The 22,361-nt window shown below is 43.0% G+C and overlaps 1 protein-coding gene across 5 annotated transcripts in view; it reads left to right on the top strand.

Moving 5' to 3' along the window:
- Positions 1–22,361, top strand: part of GULP1 (GULP PTB domain containing engulfment adaptor 1) — a 2,138,858-nt gene that overhangs the window by 1,855,309 nt on the left and 261,188 nt on the right. For all 5 annotated transcript variants that reach the window (XM_086955346.1, XM_086955349.1, XM_086955345.1 and 2 more), the window contains one exon: positions 1,035–1,151. In XM_086955346.1, coding sequence (XP_086811472.1) covers positions 1,035–1,151 — 117 coding nt within the window. The remainder of the gene's footprint in view (positions 1–1,034; positions 1,152–22,361) is intronic.

Here is a 22,361-nt window from a genome sequence, read left to right on the forward strand (position 1 = left end):
CATGCTACCAGCACCGAACCCTAATGGTATGTCACCCTGGATGGACAAAGCAAAATGTCTAAATGTTAATTGTGATATATGTCTATAAAAATCCAATAAAAATATTAATATAAAAAAACTTCATGAGATTTAGCTGTTTCCGTATTCATATTGCTTTTCCTTGGTTCTGTGTCTTTCCATTGTGGGTGCCTTTCAATAATAGCCAACATTAGTTCGTATTACAAACATTACATAAAGTATTTAGACAAGAGCCCTGGGTTAATTACATTGTAATATGTGTTTATCCTGCTTGAATAGGTTACTAGTTCCACATGAGAATACATACTCATTATTTAATCGCAAATATACCATATAATTATTGTGTTAGATTTGTGCATTTTATTTCGTGTGCTTTGCATTTTTGGTCACTATTTATGCTAAATAATATATTTATTATATAGGTGTTTTTATTAAAAGTGTAATATAATGCATAAAATGGGTTGAACGTTCGTACTTTATTGCATCTGAGACTGCCCCACGTGCCACACTTTAGCACACTTTGTTGCTTGCCCACATCTGCCCATTGAGAAATGGAGGCTTACTTCAGGACTTCTTTCTGTTGTAGATTCATATATAGAGCACTTGTTACCAGCAACCCCCGTTGTCATTGTTTAGGAGACTTTATTTTCACTGCTGCGACTTCCTGTCCTGAAGAACCCATCATGTCCTGAGAGGAAATTCTTTTTTGTGGCGTAATCCCTGACTCTGACCATCACGTTACTCATTCACAACACCCATGGAATTTAGCTAATATTCCTGTTCCCATTTGCAATAGTTCACTCATGCCGAGAATAATCAGAAATATCTCTATTAAGAACAGCAGCATAAATGAAGTTTATTTTGAACTGTAATCGGGTTTATGTTAACCAAATCCCATGTGATATTGCTACAAGCATTACAAGAGAATACATGCATAAATGATCTTATTAACAATAAGAAATGCTAAATATTTTTTGCCCTTTTGCTGATATTCAATTCCTTTTTTTTATTATTAGGCAGAAGAGATAACTTTAACAATTGGTCAAGCCTTTGACTTAGCCTACAGAAAATTTTTGGAGTCTGGTGGAAAAGATGTTGAAACAAGGAAACAGATAGCAGGCCTCCAGAAAAGGGTAAGCTGTTCCAAATTGATGTATAATTGATTGATTTAGCTATATTGCCTTAACTGTGATATCTAAGCAATAGTGGTGCTGCAGTGTACCTTTGAGGAATACATCATCTAAACCCAAGGAATTGTGAACGTGGGATCCTCACCAGATACCTGTGTGTGTGTGTATCGAAAAACAAAGTACTATATATTTGTTTTGGGACATATAAGAAAAGTTCTAAGTCTATGAACACAAAATCCTCCCACGTAATAAAATCTTGATATATGTATCAAATGGAATTTACTATTTTCCTGTAACACAGAAACTAAATATACGCTTACTGCATGTTTGGAAGCCACTTTCTGCAATGACTGTCTATACAATACGAGAGACTAATAGCATCTTGACTGTGTGAAATTTTGTTCAAATGTACAGAAAATATTTAAAATTCCCATTTTCATAAGGAATTTTTAAAAGTATATCTGAAAAACAAAATGTATAAATCATTTCCAGCAAAACCTGTGTGCTTTGTCAAGTGAAACCCCTGTGATTGCATTAAGAGAATGCTGACATCCCCCACCCCCATTAATCTCTAGGATGGGGCAAAAGAGTTTGACAGGCAGGGTACACTGTTTAAAATGTGGCAGATATCCAGTCTGGAGTATTACATGTCTGTTATAATCAATCACACTTATTAGTGACAGCCATATTAGAAATGGAGTTCCTGACAGCCAAACTCTAAAAAAAAGCCCTCTATCTTCACAGCGTAGGGTTAGTTTGCCTTTCGCCAGTTGAGGGTCTTAATATTCTTATAAGTTAAGGCTGTTTCTACCAGATCTTTTCAACATATTGCCAATGTCAAGGGATGCTCCCTGACTTTTACCTGACCAAAGTTTGCACACGTTTTATTGATTCCTTGTATAAAGCAATATTGTAGAACAGTTCACTGAATGCTCTCTAGGAAACACAAGCCCTTGTTTATGTTTAAGAGTTTTGTGCTTTGGCAAAGGTCCCTGAAACAATGAAGACTGCAGGACAGGACTGAATTTATCTGGCAGATCACCATTAGTCATTTTGCCAAAAGCTAGTCTGTTGGGAGACAAGTGTCTGAAACCCATTAGAACTAATTCTCGAGAACAGTGTTATTAAACACTGGGAAGGAGGAGTCACAAAACAAAATTAAAATGCCCATGGAGGAGCATTCCAAGAAGCCTTAAATCATTCTCCTTAAGTGCTGAGCCTGAAATATAGATGGATTTAAAAACAAGCATTTGCAAAGCAATTGGTCTGGCAATTACTCGAATTTAAGTTATTAGCATTGTAAATTACACTGCCTTTCATTTAAAATAATAGGCATTGTCATTTACAACTCCAATAGCTTAAACTTGCATAAATTCGAGACCTATTACATTGCAAATGCTTGTTTCCTGATTTACATAGGCTGTGTTCCACAACATTGGCCGGCATGAAGTTCTTGATGTGCTTTTGAGTTTTAATACATGTTTAGGTCAAACCTAGAGTCCGCGTGCATGCGCTGCTCTGCCAGGCATCCTGCATTCGGAAAGAGGAGCTTGGCAACGCCCACCACTTTGAATTGGTTCTTTCCTGTGCCTTTCTAATTCCTCTTTTGTGTGGTGAATTTTGCCATCTTTTTCTACTTTGGGTGTGTTTGTCATACCCATAGCGACTTGCCCTCTTACATGGATCATATCGCTTCTGGCATTTCATACTTACGGCGCACACTCTTGCACAAATGCATTTTGGGAGTGCTTGTCTTTGGAGTCACTGCGTGCCTGTTTGGACAGAGAGTTCCCAAAAAGATCGGTGCTGCCCTTCTCACTCATGACACACCTCGCAACCCACCTACACACCATACCTTCCAGACGGCCCTCCTCGTTGGCACTTTTCTTTGATCCCCAAAGCGGCAATCTTTCTCGTTGTTCCTCTGCGAAGTCTCCACGCTCGTGTTCCATCCAAAAACGCATGTTTTATTTACATTAAGCAGTGTTGCTTGTTTTATCGTGGTACGATAACAGACTGAGATAGCCTTGGGGAGATTCTTATTTGAAAGCATGTGGTACTGAGGAGGGCGGAAAAGTACCTAAGACGACTTCGATAAAAGTAAAATCACAAAAACATATACACATTGACTACATCTCGCTGACGTAAGTGCTCTGGAACTTCTCTGGAAATTGTGTTCCATTGAAGAACACTCCCTCCTATGGTAATGCAACCTGTGAAATGTGCCTGTCTCGCATTTCCTGGTACCGAGCGCGCCTTCCCCATGTGCCATATAAATTACATACCGGGGCAGTCGTTGAGCCAGCATGGAGCTTAGTGACCTGGGCGGTTCGCATTCACACCTCTCATGTGCTAGTGAGGTGACAGATTTTCTTGACTGGCAACACGGCGGACCACCTAGAAATGGCCTGTACTGTCCGTTCACCCATGGCCCAGCTGGTGGAGGGCATGGTTCATGCTCCGTGTGGCTACTATCAAAGGTGCAATCTCTTAGCTTTAGTTTGTTGTATTGATGCCCTCTGCTGACCTTTTCACCATTTACTCTGACTGGAACAGCCCACGAAAATGTACGGACAAGGGATTTTCGGTATTTCTGTACGAGCAGAGGCTTCATCAGAACAGCTCAGACAGTACTAGCTCTAATAAATATGCACCTTTAAAATATTATTTTTCTGCTAAAAACACTCAATTTACTAATTTATGATTTTATTTTTTTGCACTCTTTCTACAGCGTGAACTTGGCCCAAGGACTTTACATAAGCACCAGATAAAATTTCAGGTCGAATTTATTTTCTTTAGGCACAGAGAGATTAACTGATTTGTTTAGGATTTCTGGACGTTGAAATAAAGCCACGACTCGAATGTGACCCCGTCAACCCCCTCCGTTCAAAAGTCGGCAGCTCTATCCGTTAGTACACGTCTTTTCAACCTTTCCGTACTAAAATGTTTGTTTTCAATGTGTTTTAGCCGTGCAGATCTCCTCTTAGGCTGAGGACAAATAATAAAGACGTCAGCATACATAGGCACAGACACGATACATGAGCCATAACCCTATGCCGTCCTCCCTCTTGAGCACTGCCAGAGGTCCTAAAAAAATGCAGCTACGGATCCCAGGTTTGAACGGGTAATTTCCTCATGGGCACAGAATTGTCCCCACCGAAGCTGGCGCTGATGGGCAGGAGAAGATTGAAGATTTAATATATCAGAGAATAGCATAAGCACGCTGGGCATTTCGTCATCAAGGTTACCTCTGATTGGCCGTGTGAGGATGCGGCTCTGGAGTAACCAGCGCAAACTAAAAAGGGGCATGAGGGTGTTTAACAGCCAGGGCTGAACAGTGCAGACCGGCGCATTAAAGGTGTTCACCCAGAGGCTCAATATATGCAAGTGCTAAAGGCGCTCCAAAGCATAATAAAACGTAATGAAAGAAACTTTGTGTTTATTTGATTTTTTTTAGGGCAGACCCCAAAACACTTTGTTTCTATGCGTGGGCAGCAACTGGAAGCAAATTATATTAGAGCCAGCTTTAATGTAAATTAAAATCGAAAAGAAACAGGCATGTTAAAAACAAAGGAAAGGAGGACAAATAAAGCTGAAGTCGTCCTGTCCAATAACTAAAACTGCAGACCTCTAGGAGAACGAAAGCAGCAGCAGAGTGAAGTTTACCACCAAACGCATGAGTAACCTTATGAGAATAACAAAATGTTCACCATGCTTCATGGTAAGAAATCACCACCATTTCAATCTAAAGACTCCCCTCCAACGCTAAAGCATCAGGATTGAAGTTGCTTGCCAAACCTTTCGACAACAAGTTGGCTCTATGGAACCGACGAGGGAGGGAAACCTAAAGCGCGCACTGCCAGCCTCCGGGGACAGGAGATGTGCACACGTAGGGAGTGCACATCAACTGTCCTCGCGTGCCACCCTCTGTCTCCCTTCGGGACAGAAAGCGGCAGCAATAGAGGCTCGCTAGGCGAAGCAGCGCATGCGCTGAGTTCGCTAGCGAGACCTAAAAAGTTAACTACTTTGACCTTGGATAGGTTTGTACCTGATTTTTTGGTCGAGCCTAGAGTCTACACACAAGCGCTGCTCTGCGATGTGTTGTAGTAGAGTATGGTCAGTCAGTCAGTCAATCACTTTTATTCGATTTATAAAAATCACAAAAAGACACAAGATATAGATCATCAAAAGGGCAATAAAATGCAGCGATAAAATACATACAAAAAGAATGCAGATATAAATTTCATGTTTAAAATGAGCACATTTCATAGGTTCAATAAAAACAATATTTGTAATTATTTCCTTCATCGTTAAAAATGTCATGGTGACGATTAGTTACATAATCTTAAAAATCTTAAAAATCGAGCACCGGCACTTACTAAGATAGTTCACTTATAATGTGTCTGTGCCGTGCATTGTTACGCTTCTTGTTTATACGAACTCCTGCCACTAAAAAGTTTTCTACATGAAAAGTTACGCGTGCACTGGACAAAAGTTGTAAAAACAAGAGCGCTGGCCTAACCTGTAAGAAGCCAGCCTCCCAGAGAATTGGTAATAAATATTTTTTTCTGATTGGTGCGTAATGTTCGCAAAACATGGTAAAATGTAATGTGTCCTGTAATGAAAAGTGATCGCAATCACAAGGACTTGCGTTAACAGGAGTGTCCCACGTAGCATAGGAGCCCAACAAAAAGTGTATCAAATTTAAACGAAATCTAGTTAAAAGAAAACGGTGAAATGGTTTGGTTACAAAAATTAGGTAGGGTTCAAGGCCTGAAGCGGGGATAAGGGCATAGTTTCTTTTAACAAGCGTTTTTTTCATCTCTATCTCCTCCCGCTCTGCCATAAATAAGTTTATTAATGTAGATTTAATCACCGTAACATCCTTTTTTTTGATAAGGTCTGGAGAGTAGAAAAGCTCTTTGCGCCCCACATATGATAGCATAGATTTTACATAGGCAAGCCATGGGATTCTTTGAGCTCCATCCAGGGCTAGACAGTCTTTGAGGATCAGATGGTTTAAAGAAATTTCTTCGTTAAGACAGGTTTTTAGCCAACAGATAACGGGCAGATTTTATTTGGTCTGTGACAAACCCAATGCCTAACTCTGAGTGTGTGGTGAAGGTGGGAGTAGACTGGGGAACTGAAAGCAGCGATCTAAGAAATTTGTTTTCCGCCTTCTGTATGGTATCAGGTTTTGTGTATCCCCAGATTGAGGACCCATAGGTGGCTATAGCCAGACATTTGGCTTTGTACACTTTAAGGATAGCCTCCATTGGTCGTGACCCCATTCTTTTAACAAAACTCAGGAGGGCTGCAGCAGATCTTACAACTGCATTCGTTTTTGTCTTGTGTTGTACGCCCCATGTTCCTCTGTCATCGAAGATCACGCCCAAGTAAGTGAAGGAAGATACCTTCAGAACTTTTTTCCCAGTGCAAGAGAAAGTTATAGGTTTCTTATTCCTGCTATTTAGTCCCACAATCATTACCTGGGATTTTTGGGTGTTTATTTTCAAATCTAAAGAGGTCATGAAATCACCAAAGGAGGCCAGTAGTTTATTGAGGGCCACACCTGTTCGGTCCAAAAGCACCGCGTCATCCACGTACAGGAGGACCAGGATGTTGGTCTCCCCTGCACGCGGGACGTTAACTGCCGAGATGATAAGCGCCGGCTCAAGTGCATTTATGTATAGGGTAAGGAGCAGGGGGGCAAGGATGCACCCATGCCGCACCCCCCTCTCAGATTTGAAAAAGCTAATACATCTTCCCTCCCGGGTGACTCTGACAGAGGCCTGTAATCTCGGTGGAGATCAGCTAGGAAGCCCACCAACGCTGGCTCAATACCCATGTCCAAAAGGAACCCTATAGCCTCGACCTGTTAACCAGGTCGAAGGCTGAGGAGAGGTCCATAAAGGCCATATACAAGGCCCCTTCTTTCACGATGGTATATTTACTGATGATCAAGTGCAGATTTAAACATTGATCCAGTGTGCTCCTTTTGGACCTGAAGCCGTACTGGGCATTCAACAAGGTTCCTCTGCCTTCTAGCCATGTTGTTATCCTGCCTAAACTGACTCTACCTAAGTTTTTAACAGCAGAGTCTATTAGGGAAATAGGCCTATAGCAAGTGGGGTCGCCCCTTTGTCCCTTTTTAAAAATTGGAATGATTATACACCAGCCCAGGACTGGGGAAGATTATTTTCTCTTGTGGCGTTAAAAACATTTGTCAGAATCTTGGCCCAAAATTTAGGTGCAGACTTATATAAGTCCGCAGGAACCCCATCAGGGCCCGGGGCCTTTGTCTTTAGTGTTTCGTTTATAGCTTTTTCTACATCTTCCTCCTTGAAAACTTGAATTAGCTCTAAACGAGGGTGGGGAAAAAGCTCCTGTGTATGGCCAGAGGTAGGCTGGCTGTAAATATTACCGAAGTGGGCGAGCCACTGCTCATCCGGGATGACACATTCTACACCATGATTCTCCACCCCCGAGAACTAAGGCTGGTTAATCACCTCCCAGAATTTGGAATTATCCCGCAAAACCGCCAGGTCATTCCAGGCTTGTTCTTTGATCTGGTTTTTCCGAGCATGGATAGCTTGTTTGTATTTCTTCCTAAGAAGAGCTATATGAATGGTATGGGATAGAAGCCCCACCCACTCTCCACCCATATTTGCTTGCTAGTCCCTCCTTAGTACCACCTTGTCTTCATTTGTAACCTCCCATGGCGACTGGCCGTTTTACTTCTGTTGTTACACAGATGTCTTTTAAGTCTGTCAGCACTGTTTTCTTTAATGCGTTTCTCCTACTGCAGGCACAAAATATTTTCCTGTAACATTCAGCGCACCATGCGTGCTTTTACTTTCAGAGTAGCCCACTGTGTGTTCCATTGGACATCACTTATGTGTGCAGCCAGCGGGTGGGGGGGTTTTACACATGCAAGGGAAGAAACCAATGCTGTGCACAGAAACCTCTTGGACAGGAGGTTGACTCCGGTAACATTGAAGCTAGCGGCACCTAGCGTGCATTGCATCTTTAATTCTTGTTTTTCTTGAAATGTGGTTACTCTAAGTTATAACACAAACGTGACTAAAACTAAAATGCAAATGGTTAGATGTGATGTGGCGTAATTTCCACAGCTGCTGACTTTTGTACTGGCCACTGGGGAACCTGGCAGGCGTATCAGCATCAGCTCACCTTGCTTTAATTCTAGGCTAATGAAATATCTTCTCCCCGGTTCTCGAGAAACACGGACCATTTGTGATAGAATCTTTAGCTCATGTAAAGGTAACAATACCCTGTGGGGACATGCGCACCATATACAACTGAAAAAAAACCAACACTAAAGGTAACCTAATAATGAACTGGGAAACTTGAGAGCTTGAAAAAGCAGCTATTAAGATGCATTCTTTGGCTCAGATTTCAGAAGGAAGTTGAGACAGCCCTTTCACCTGTATTTACTCACTGTCCTCCTTCATGAGAAATCCATGCTCTGTCTCATAAGAATGAGAACTGTGAAGCAAACAAGTTAATTTCTAGGCACTAACATGAGACCCAGGTCCCCTGTGGGTTTAAGCTTGGTCTTCCTTCCAGGGTTACTCCCAGTGATGAAACTCACTCTGACCAGGTTCTTGCTGGTTAAATACTTGGCCTCTGTTGCAGTTGAGCAGGTAAGTACGGTGTACCTTATCAATGGCTTCTGGGTGCTAACATCGAGGACATGCTTGAATAAACCAATCAATCAATCAGGTGTTTGTTAGGCGCGACTACTCGCCCGTAAGGGTCTCAAGGTGCTGGGGGGGTGGGGGGGGGGGGAAGCCAAAGGTTCCAGTTCATCAAGGAAGGGGGTCTGTCGAAGAGCCAGGTTTTGAGGTTTCTTGCAAAGATGGGGAGCGATGTTGTCCCTCTGAGGTTGAGTGGAAGGTCGTTCCAGGATTTGGCTGCGTGGAAGGAGAAGGAGCGGCATCCCGATCTGGTCTTTCTCGTGCAGGGGTCCACTGGTGCAGCGTTCCGCGGCATAGGTGAGCTGGGCCGATTGTAGGGTCCTTTGGGGTGCATGGAATTTGAGTCCGAAACCAATTATCTCTTTCTAGAAACGCTTGGCTCCTCCAGGAGCCATGACATGTAGGGAGCTTCCACCCACTTCGCTTGCACCAGCTATGGCCTTTGCCACTGAAAACACCCGATTTCAACAATATGTCAGTCAGTGGGGTAGCAACGGTGCCCTGTTCCCACACGCGAGAAATGATAATGCCCCTGCTCAGCTTTGTAATAAAACTCGCCCATAATTTAATCAGAAGGGCCGCTTGGAGACTTGGGTCCCGGAGCTATCGAACCTGCTGCGCTATTGATAGCTACGACCCGCTGCTGTGGGACGTGTTCGGGTTATGCTTTGTTCTACTGCTGTGTTGTGGCAGAGGGGCTGGTGACTGATGTGCAATTCACTGGAAATCGGACACTACTACACAAAGGCACAAACTCTCTTCTATAGAGATCGAAGATGGCACCTGCTCTTGTCCATGAGAGTTGGGCTACATAGAATTCTAATGTGTACAACAAGGCTCTGTCGCCGGGATTCTGCTCCTACACAGAAATGGGCATAGAGACTTGGAACCTCAATGAATTAGGGTGTGCCAAAACTCACCTTCGTATCCAAAATCCCCTACCAGACTAGCAATCAGTGTCTCATTGGTTCTTCCATACCCCTAATGATTAGACAACCCAGAAAATGAACTTAAAATACCTTAGGTAACTTGGAACACACGAACACTCATTTGTAATACTATCATACAAGTCCAAACCTAGGAGTAAATGAAGACACGTGCAAGTTTGAAATATTTATTTCTAATGCCGTGTTCTCAAGCGCAGTATCTTAGCTAATACAAGCAAACATATTATGAGCAATTAGGTTATTAGCATAGTTACTATTCCATAGAATACAACGGGAGAAAGCATGGTAAAATGCTAAAGGGAAGAAGGCTAAATTCCACCTCAGTCTTACCCTCCCTTGCTAGTATATTATATTATATCTATAGAAGGTCTCTTTGGGTTTACAAGGATGGCCCCATACCTCTGGCCCTAGTAGAAAGGTATCACAGCATTTTCTACACCAGCTCTCTGCATGCAAATATTCTTCAAGTGTGTGAGCATGCTTTGCGCAGTGCATTATTAAACGCGCCAAAATTAGAGGTGGCCACAGCTGCATATGTGTTATGTCTTGGACGTACGCTGATCACATCGAACAACAGCCACTGTGTTGAAATAACCTAGATGGCCTCGGCACTCACTGTTCAGACATAGCTTACCAAGCAAAGCTGATACAATAAGAAAACATTATTCTCGTGTGAAGCAAAATATTCTGCTAGACTCTAAACATTTATAATATTGTGTGTCGTGTGCAAAGCAGCAGAAAGGAAAAATGGCGTTTAAACTTCTAATAAGCTCATGCTAACTTAACACAGTGTAAAGGCAAAGCCCATTTCCATGACACCCTCCCTTGATCCGAGAACGGATAAGATAAAATAAGATAAGATAAGAGAAGGGGCAAATTTGGGAAAGCAGAGTTCAAGAACAATAGTCAGAACAAGTCTCAAATTTGCACAAGGAGGAAAACATTTTTTTTGAACAAAAACCTTTTAGTCTGTTAATAGTCCAACTTTAAAAAATGCAGCCATTGGGCATAGAGAAGTCAATAGGTCTGGGCCGAGAAAAAAATTGATAAAAAAGTAAAAAATATCCGATGTCCAATAAGTGACGTCGGTCATGGAAGAGAGAGGCAAAGACACATCCCATTCCAACAATGAATATGCAAAATATGCATCAACAGCCTCCAACAGAAAGTCACTGTTCTCATCTGAAAACAATTCGACCATCCAATTTAACAAAGGGAAAGAACATACATGTTCCTCAATTACCGGAGCCTCTAGCACCATCAGAGGACAACTCGGTGGGTTTTTAATGAAGCTGTGTGCCAAGAAATCTTGTGCCGCTGCGAACACATTCCAACGACCCAGAACTCCATGCATCGCTGCAAAGGCCATAATCCCTGCGCCAGAACAAAGCAATTCATGAGCAACTAAGGGTCTCATAAGCTTATCATAATCCGCATCGGGAGACACCGTATTGCAGAGACACAAATCCAGGGCCCAGTCAAAATCGCAACTCAGGTAATTATAGACAGGCTGGACGCATGTAAAATAGGAAAATCAAAACGATAATCCATAAGCCGCACTCAAAGTAGCAAGAGGCAGCGCTCCATAGTACTCAAGCATTCTGTTGCGAAGCAGCCCCAGCCGTGACAACTCTTCTTCTAACACAGGATGTGCATCCATTTTGAAATAAACAAAACAGAAAAAGCACGCCTGCAGCCAGCAGTAAAGGGAATCCACCAAACAGGCTGGAAAAAATAGAATGAAAAAATGTTGGGAATGCTGTGGTGAAGGATGCATTAAAGATAGTGTGAATTAACTCACCGAAATGCAAGGGCAAATCAGTATTTAATAAAGCATGCACTTCTGTGTGGGTGTTAGTAACGTGAAGGACAAATGTGTCACCAGCAGATGTGAGGGCAACTTCTTTTTGGGACAATAGAGCTCTTATGCGACTCATCTTGTTGAACTCTGCTTTCAAGGTCGGAATCTTGGACCAGATGGAAACATCAAGCTTCGCACGCGGAGGAGGATTCATTACATTTTTACAGCAAACCACACTTTCACTGACGGTAACCACATAAACAATTCCCGCTGCTAACCCACAACAGTTCTCATTATTTAAAAGTAAATAACTCCCGTTTCCCAGTAATGTGAATGTGGGTACGATAGCAGGCACCTCGGTACCTTTCAAAATACAGGCTAAATTCACCTCATTCTGATTACAAGAGCCAAGCAATTGGATATGTCTACACATCAATGAGTAATCTGGTGTCTCAGTGCATTATTTACCATTCAAATAAACTTCCTTACCCTCCCTAAGGCATCTATATGTAAATGGAAGTGACCAAGCTTCATGGAGATAAGCACTGCCAAGAGGCTCATATCTACAAATGGCAAAGTACTTCATACACGCCTCGAACTTGAACAAACAAAACGGGAGAGTTATTAACCCGTGGATAAGCCACGTTGCGGAGGTGGCTTCAGCCACTGAAAACGGTAAAGGTTCCAACCTTTCAATGTGTAAGATAGAAAAAGATGCATCTTTCATTGACAGTAAACGTTGCTTGTCATTCAAATTAAACGGGGCAAACAATGATGAGGTGTTCATGCAATGCCAGGGAACTTTTCCGATTCAGAAAAGGGGGTGGTGATGAACAGAGTGTCTGAATTAAGCAGACCACTCTTACCCAGTCCAAAGATCAGGGCTTGATCCATCACCGTTATTTATCTCACTGCACCATCCCAGCTCAGAACCAGGCTATATGCAAATCAGTCTGTCCCTGGCCCAGTGCATCATGGGAACAGGGCAGACTAAACTACCAAGCCAATTCTTCACCAGAAAGGAGACAAGCTACCGGGGACCGGTTTCTGGCATTTCAGCCGTCTTCGGCCCGGCTTGCTTGAATCCTGATGGTGCAGTGAGAAAGGGACTCATGTCTGAGTATACCCTGCCACACCTATAGTGGCCAAAAACGATTCAGAAAAGGGGGTGGTGATGAACAGAGTGTCTGAATTAAGCAGACCACTCTTACCCAGTCCAAATATCAGGGCTTGATCCATCACCGTTATTTATCTCACTGCACCATCCCAGCTCAGAACCTGGCTATATGCAAATCAGTCTGTCCCTGGCCCAGTGCATCATGGGAACAGGGCAGACTAAACTACCAAGCCAATTCTTCACCAGAAAGGAGACAAGCTACCGGGGACCGGTTTCTGGCATTTCAGCCGTCTTCGGCCCGGCTTGCTTGAATCCTGATGGTGCAGTGAGGGAACTTTTCCAGCTTTTAAGGTCTGCAAGGTCCATGCAAACTGCATAATGGAAGGCAATTGATTTTGACCATGGTATAAAACAGACACTTCATCCTGCACAATATCAACAACAGATGATACAATATTGTCTAATGTGCAAATGCGGGAAGAGAGCATGTTTATGCTATTATCTACAACTGCTAGCACTTTCTCTAAATTAGTCTGATCTATAGCTCTAATCCGGGTAGCCGCTTCAATATGGGACGCTTTCCAAACTTCGTTGTAAATAGCACATATCCATCTTTTAGATCTGCCGTTAGCCGGGCCTTTTATGAAATTATTCAGATCAACATCGTCAGTCATTTTAGATAAATGCAGCTTAACTGACGCCAAGGTGGAATGTTTGAGCCAATTTTGACATAATTTGCCTACAGAACAGGTAGTCACAGAATGGCCACTTTCAAAACGGGGATCCACCCTGACCTGTGTAAAGCCAGAAAACGATGTTGGCAAGAGTCTGCACTTCTGTGCCAGAGCAACCAACCCTCGGGATACAAACTGGATATGTTAAAAGAAGAATTTAGCAACAGAGTTTGTAACTCTCTGATCGAAAATTTAGTGGCATTATTCCAAAAAGATTATTCTTCTAATTCAGGAAAAGAAGGAGCATTTAATTTTTTAGTAGTAGCCAAAAGCAAGTTGTCTGTGAAATTGTAGAATTCAAGACCAACATATCGTTCGGGATGAAGCATGCACGGTACAAAACCTCAGTGCCTTGCACTTGCCAGCTCTTAGAACCCCAAACTGATTTAAGATCAATGGTATCCTTCCACAACTCGTAGCCCCCAACAGCTAACTGGTCTAGAAAGAACTTCGAATACAATAATTTACTATCTGTAAGTCTAACCTTGGATGTGGACTTTCCAGTCATTTTAAAATAAAAGGCATTGGGATTTGACTGATTAAAATCGGTAAAATAAGTGAACCTTTTCAAGACTGAAGCAGAACTGCCTTGTATAGGAGCCGGACAATGTTCCAATTGTGTATAATTGACAGTGTTCCTCCTAGTATTAGCTTTGTGGAGGCAGTGATTGCCAAAATGTTTCTTGCAATATAAATCACCATAATTAGCAGACTCTAAATACAAATCTTTAGCATCAAAGGCAGTATAATATTTCAAATCAGAAAATAAAGCTTCTACAGCCTGAACATCCCAATCATCAGAACGTATATTTTGTTTATTCACATCCGCATAGAAACTCCAAGCACATTAGGGACATTTATAACTTCAGTGGGCCCATGGATTTGAAATCGAACAGCATCCGATTCATTCCCATCTAAGACAGGCTAAGCAGTGATATTAACGAAAGCCAGGTCCCTCTTCAATCTGTGTGACGAGGAGTGGGGAGCCAATGTTACATTGATATGGCGAATGCAAGTTCTCTCCTCGAAATAGTGTCCGTTGACAAGTCAAAAAAAATACAACACAAAGCCAATTGACATGAACAGGTAAATCGGAAAAAGGACCAACCAAATATAGGTCCAAGGAGGAAGACCTTCTAGGGAGATTGTTATGGGCACACTGCACGCTATTGAGGTAGGCCAGCCAGTTCCTGCCAGTGCCTATAACTCTTGCTCTCAAAGACTGCTTTAAATCACAGTTCATTCGTTCCACAACACTATTACCCTCAGGTCTGTATGGAGAAGAAAAATTGACTTGGACCCCCAACGAAGACATGGCATCCTTGTACTCCTTGGAGGCGAAAGCAGGACCCTGATCCAAATGGAAGGTACCACAGGCAAAAATCCCTACAAAGATACACAAGTCGCTTATGACTGTTTGTAAATCAGCGCTACGTTGTGGCTACACCCACACAAACCATGTGCATGAATCAACTGCTACTAAGATGTACTTATACGCAGTATCAGAAGAAAAAGGACCGCAGTGATCTAAATAAACACAACCAAGTGGTTTATTAGAAATGTACAACTGTGTCTGGGGCGGACGCGCAGCAGTTGAAGGCTTAATCTGCTGGCAATTGTCACATTGAAGGACATAATAAACACGTCTGTTTGTCCAGTCCCCGCCACCAGAAACTTTGTTGTAACTGAGATACAGAAGCCGAAACGCCTGCATGCGCAGACGCAACACACTCATGGGCAGCTGTAATCAGTGCTGATTTGCGGTCCGCGTTGGGAATCAACCTTTCCCCAACGTCAGGTATTTTCACATAAGGAACTTTATCAGGACTTAAGTGGTATGAATACTTAGAAGGGAACCCCTTAAGCTATTTACTTCCCTTCTCAGTCGCAGCTACCGCCGCCAAGATGTCATCATCAATCTTACTCTTAGAACGTGTAACAGCTGCAACCAAATATGTCGATACTGCTGATTTTGCGGCCTCATCGGCCAAAGAATTGCCGACAGCATGAACTCCTATGCGCTGATGACCGAGAGTGTGAATTACATACATGGGTGGCAACTGCTCTTTAAGTTCAGACACTCGGACCCAGAACATTTTATGTTTTATTGTGCTACCCTTGAAATCACGAAAATCATTCTGAATCCAAAAGAACAGGTTTTTGTTGTAAGACTGGACACAGTAGTAAGAATCACTCACAATAAGAGTCGTCACACTAGGATCAGCGTACTCCAATGCAAGCATCAGAGCACGGAGCTCTGCCAATTGTGCGGTACAGTCCCCTAAAGTCTGCGTAAGCACGACTCTGGACTTGAATTCATCATTCAACATGGCACCTACCACAATGGCGCAAGGTGAGACGTATGCATGCTTGGACCCATGCGCAACTTGCGCTGAACCATCAGTGTAAATGATACAATGGAAATCCTCCAAAGGTCGCATAGTAAATGGCGCAGGATGAACAAACTTATACTGCAAAAACTCCTGCGACTGTAAGGAGGCATCAAAAAAAAACGTGACATCCGGAGACGTCAATGATGCAGCCCATTGTATCCACCTTGGGTGCTAAGCTTTAGAATTTGGTACACTGGCCTTCGTCACTGCCTCTAGTGCAGGATACAGGGTAACAACCAACATGCGCTTTCCCTGCGAAAGTGCACGTTCTTTGAGAATCGCCATCTGCACTGCTGTCAAAACTTTTTCCACAGTGGAAAACCGCATTTCTGCCAAAGTGTACAAGTGTGACTTGTAAGCAATAGGTACTGTGTCTCCTTCGTTAAAAGTGAGGTAAGTGAAACCCACCGCCCCAGGGATGATTCTTATCACCAGGTTGGTGTGGTTATCACGAGTCAGTAAGAATTTAGATACAAGAAGATCAGCCTGCAAAGATTTCAAAATGGCTGAATGTTCCGGCAGCCAGCAAAATTTTGTAAAATTTGGTTGTATCAAAGCATACAAAGGCTTGATACGCTGGGCATATTCGGGTATGTAGATACGTCCGAAGTTTAAAAATCCCAGCAAGGACTGTAATTTCTTCAGAGTTGTAGGAGTGCGCAACTGTGCGCATTTCTCCAAGAAGTGAAAATTTGAATTTGAATTTAAAAACATTTATTGAACGCTCTTAGCTTCACGTCAGATGGGATATTGAGGTTCAGGCTGTGGCAGAGACCACAAGGGAATCTCGTGGTGTGGGGAAAACGTATCCCAACCACAGTGCGTAAGGTACAGAGCCGGCGCAAGGGCTTTAGCCCACTCTTCTGCAAAATTCAGCGCATGCTCCTTCGAGACTGTGTGCTTGAAACTAGGGAGGATTACCTACTCCCCTCTCGGAGCTGCGAGAACAAAAGGAGGGGCCAGTAAGCCTCCGCTAACAAAATGTCATAGGTAGTCGTAAGATTTTCTCAAAATACCCCTTTTATGGTACGCTGTATGTCACCTTCATTTAAAAGGACTATTTCATAAAGTCTATCAGGGGGAGCTACTCTAGTATCACCTGTCTTCACAACAACATATCGGTCAGTCGCTGTCACCTTCAGTAGTGGACGCAGGGCCTCTCGCACAATGGTAATCTCCGCCGTGCTGTCCAACGTCAGTGCCCTTGTGTGATTCCAAAGCTTAGTTCTCACTATCTGTGGCATATCTCGCTGTTAAAGCGGCAACTTTCTTCTTCTGAAACTGGGGTCTTTTCGGTGTTGATTCCTCCTGCTTGCCTTTACCGTCTTTCGGGCGGGGTTGGTCTCGTCCCTTCTGGCCACCCCGACCTCTGCCGCTTCCTCCACCACCGGTCAATGAGGCCGATGAGCCCTGAAAAGAACGAGGAGAGCGTTGTTCAGAAACCTGAAAACGATCAGGTGATTTTATCGTCGAGCGATCGCGCAAGTCATAAACACGTAGGTGCAGGCACTGGAGGTGCAGGACGTGACCCCTGTTTCTGTTGTTGTTGTTTACCCTGTTTTTTATTCTTCGGCCAATTTTGCTTTTGAGCCTTTGGCTGTTTCTGACTTTTGCCCTTGGGGTTCCTTCTTCTCCTTAGTAGAGAAAGGCTTGACACCCAAAACTATTACAGCCCACAGTCTTATAAGCCGCCATTATTATTCTCGGTAACTGTTGGGGTTTATTGGCATCCATCGGGAACAGCTTACAAAGCATTAGACACCTGAAAGCGTACTGCATCTCCCTTGACATTCGTAAGTACGAGATCAGAAACGACATCAAAAGAGCCGCATAGCCTCATTCCCAATTCAATCGCTGCCTCTGGTCCGTGCTCATCTTGAACATGTTTAATGACCGAGGGAAGGACGGTCATTGACGGAGTGCCGAAGCATCTTGTATACACCGCCGCAAATATCTTACCCCAGGACTCACAGTCACCAGCTTCCGGTATCAAGTCTTTAGGGAAACTAATTGTTAGAATCCTGTGTTTTTCAACAGGAGTCATGTTAGGGAATACTGCTTCCAGCTGGTCAAACTTCTCGGCAAGCCAGAAAGGCATATCATCCTTATCTTGGGGACGCTTGCCCATCACTGCGTTGACCATCACAGGACTAAGCTTCATTCCGCTCGGTCCGGCTGGAAGCGTCGCAACACCTGGGGCCCCACCCAGGAGATTGCGGGTAATGTATGTACTAACAACCTAATAACACTAATCGCGACTGTATGTAGCCACCTTAGATCAGCAAGGGGACACGCTCCCGCTTGAGGATGCGATGTAACTCCAGCCAAAACAGGCCAAGTAGCGCCTGTAATGGACAAAGGACCTAGCCTTGTTATTGTTAAAGAGTGTGGTAGGGCGCCATTAAACCAAACTTGGTGCTGCTAAGCATTAATGGAACTTCCTGGGTCTGATACGGAACATATTCTTGTGGCACTGCAGTGTGAGCATAAGTGTCGAACACACCAGTATTTGCGTTCACAGCAGGGAAGGTCACCCCCCAGTAAAAAATCTCAAAAGTGTAAGCTACTTCCGCACTCACTACCATAATAACTGCCATGCCCTCTAATCCGACGTTATAAGCCTGCAAATGATTGCGAACCGCAATACAACTATGCTGCGGTATGTCAACGTCAGCCTTAACGACACAGTAAGCAAGTGGTACAATGAAGAACCTACGTAGTACAACTGGGTAGCAATTCAAAAGGAAACCGCTTGAAAAGATTCAAGCTTGAAAAGACCTATATTATTATAGGTAGGTTTGTCCGACACCACTGTTATGCGGAAACAATAGCGAAGGGGTTAAGGACTGCATGAAGTACTACTCAAGCGTCATGTAATAAGACCACCAATGGTTGGGCGCCATGTCGCAGAACTGTGCATAGAGACTTGGAACCTCAGTGAATTAGGGTGTGCCAAAACTCACCTTAGTATCTAAAATCCCCTAACAGACTAGCAATCAGTGTCTCATTGGTTCTTCCATACCCCCAATGATTAGACAACCCAGAACATGAACTTAAAATACCTAAGGTAACGTGGAACACACGAAAACTCTTTCATTATACTATCATACCAGTCCAAAACTAGTAGTAAATGAAGACACGTGCAAGTTTGAAATATTTATTTCTAATGCCGTGTTCTCATGCGCCGTATCTTAGCTAATACAAACATATTATGAGCAACAAGGTGATCAGCATAGTTACTTTTCCATAGAATATAAAGGGAGAAAGCATGGTAAAATGCTGAAGGGAAGAAGGCTAAATTACACCTCAGTCTTACCCTCCCTTGCTAGTATATTATATTATATCTATAGAAGGTCTCTTTGGGTTTACAAGGACGGACCCATACCTCTGACCCTAGTAGAAAGGTATCACCTCATTTTCTACACCAGCTCTCTGCATGCAAATGTTCTTCAAGTGTGTGAGCATGCTTTGCGCAGTGCATTATTAAACGCGCCAAAATTAGAGCTGGCCACAGTTGCATATGTGTTATGTCTAGGACGTGCACTGATCAGACCGAACAACAGCCACTGGGTTGAAATAACCTTGGAGGCCTCGGCACTCACTGTTCAGACATAGCTTTCCAAGCAAAGCTGATACAATAAGAAAACATATTATTCTCGTGTGAAGCAAAATATTCTGCTAGACTCTAAACATTTATAATATTGTGTGCTGTGTGCAAAAGCAGCAGAAAGGAAAAATGGCGTTTGAACTTCCAATAAGCTCATGCTAACTTAACACAGTGTAAAGGCACAGCCCATATCCATGACAGCTCCTGTGATGTGACACTCAAACTGAGTTAATAATAAATGGGGTTTCTCTCGAGTAAGGGCGAGGGCAGATGTTTAGGAGGGTGGGACATACAAGTGAATGGAGTTACAAAACATCTTTTATTGCATCAAAGGTGTAGTTTGTGTCCCCAGCCTCCATACCCCCCACTGTTTATCTCCATTCACAGCTATTTAGACTAATGTTCTATTGTGCTCCCTGAGATGGATGGCACTCCTCAGAGATTCCCGGCTTCAGAGGAAATTCAGCTTCTGGACTATTGGACGAAGCTTATCCTATGTTTTGGAATTATGGCTGACAAGTTCTGAAAAGCAGCGCCCTACTGTCCCTAAGCGAATCTTTTGATATGTGTAGTATAGACTATGATTTTCTTTGTGCCTAGAGTCGAATAACTCCACTATTGTCTCTAGGCCTTACTGCGACCTCTTTGGATTGCCTCCCCTTCCGGTGTGCCCTCACAATCTAATTTTTAGCTTTGGGCCCTACCCATCTACTGTACAGAGGATCTCCGAAGATCTTGATTAGATATGAATAGATCCCTTCTCCCTTCATTTGATTACACAGGTGAATATTGTCTCTTCTTGATCTGTTTTGAGTTTTCCAATTTGTTCATCAGTGATTTAGCCTGGCTTTCAAGGTGAGCAATGAATATGTGCACAAGTTTCTCCTATGATGAGTGTCTCTAGCTGGCTTTTTGCAGATTCCACTATTAGGGGGGGGAGAGAAAAATAATTTATTTTTATTTTTATTGATCACATACCATTTATGAAAAGTCAGAGAGTTAACTCTTTTTTGTTACTACGAAAAAGAAAGCATGAGTAACTATTACCTGCAAGCATGCTTCATCCATTTCCCTCAATTGCATCATGGAAATAACCCACATCACACGTCTTGTTCTTTCACAATGCATATGGATTTATTTTCACTCGTGAGCCAAAGCCTTGTGTTTCTCCTATGCAAATATTTGAACCTTTGGTGTCAAACATTTTTCTTTATATATAACAAACAAACTTAGGGGTCTGAACTAGAAACCCTGTTGGGATCTCTTTCTAGTTACCTTAACGTTTTATAAAGTACACAAGGAAGTGACTATCAAATTAAACTAACAGAACAAATCACCAAAACATGGACCACCTGTGATTGTCAGTCAACCTCATTGAGGATTCCCATCAATGACTTGTATAGATCAATATTCTCATCTGGTAATCCTGCCAGGGTATTGTGTCTCTTGATCATTGAGACATCCAGCATACCCCCATGGTCGGCTTGGGGTAACGACCCACAATCACTTTACTGAACCATATGATGTTGATCTGATGGGAAAGTGCAGTGCAAAAAATTATAATAGTGGTGATTAAAAAAGGATAGGGAACTTATCAACGAGTTATTTACGTTTTTCTTTGTCAAATTTTGTGTACCCTTTTTTGTTGAGGCAAATTATGTGGATGAACAGAAGCACTGGAGTGACATTTAGTGCACCAGAAAGGGCCAAGGGGATTCTTGTGTGTCCCGTGTTATTCACAATTTCATTGTAAGCAGTTTTTCCACAGTGTGATAAGAAATCTGTGTGTTTGCCATTTAGTTTGCAAATAATTTCCTTTGCCAATTAAGAAGTCACCAAACTTTTCAATCAAGATTGCAGATGTCCTTCTCATTGCAAGCCAAAACAAAAGGTAGCCTGAGAGGTTAAAACATGGGACTATTGAATTGGAAACTTCTCTGCAGTGCCACACATTCTAGTTTCCCTTGTGATTTTCCCCTTATACTTGTTTAGCACTTTTAATTGTATGCAGGTTATATTCTAGTTGTTTTATGTAACCATTTTTAAGAGTTAATATGACTGCTGCAAATAATCTGTACCACGCAGATCTCAGCAGTGTATTTTATGTGCATAACTCTGTGGGTTACTGCTTTTGTCACACATGTCATTTTGTTACTGTGTAGTTCATACTTTACAATAGTTTTATTTTTATTTTTATATGGCGCCTGAATCCACCCCCAAAGGGGTATCTCTGCGCTATGGACAGACCTGCAGGAAACGATAATGGGCGGTATCAGAATAGTATGGTCTTAAAGAGCTTCCTAAATTGGAGATGATTGAGACATTGTCTCAGATGAATAGGGAGCTGTTTCCAGTAGAGAGGGTAAGGTGGGAGAATGCCTTCCCACCAAACCTAGCTTTCCTGACTCGAGGGACCACAAGAAGAGATTTGGTTCCTGAGCGGAGGGATCTGGAAGGCGCATAGGGTGTGAAATTCTCAGCAAGATAAGAAGGACCAATGTTGTGTAAGGCTTTGTAGACAGTGCAGCAGACTTTAAACTTTACCAGCTTATGCACTTGGAGCCAATGAAGCTGATGGAGGAGAGGGAGGGAAGCGGTCTTAAGGGGGGTCATTCAGGACCAGGCATGCCACGGTGTTCTGAACCACCTGCAGTCTACATAGCGAGGACTCATTGGCTGAGACCAGGAGGACATCGCAGTAGTCCAGATGACTCAGTATAAGTGCCTGCGTCAAGGTTTTCTGAGTGGAATCAGGAAGCCGAGGAAAACTCGGCAAAAAAGACCAAGCGTATGAAAGCATGAGCCAGCTGTCTGAGCAGCGTTCTCCTTCATAGTGAGAGCTTGGTCCAAGTGGATGCCCAGGTTCTTAACAAGGGACTTGGGGCGGGGGGCGGGG

The sequence above is a fragment of the Lissotriton vulgaris genome, chromosome 2_1, assembly GCF_964263255.1.
Source record: "Lissotriton vulgaris chromosome 2_1, aLisVul1.2, whole genome shotgun sequence".
Taxonomy (NCBI): Eukaryota; Metazoa; Chordata; class Amphibia; order Caudata; family Salamandridae; genus Lissotriton; species Lissotriton vulgaris.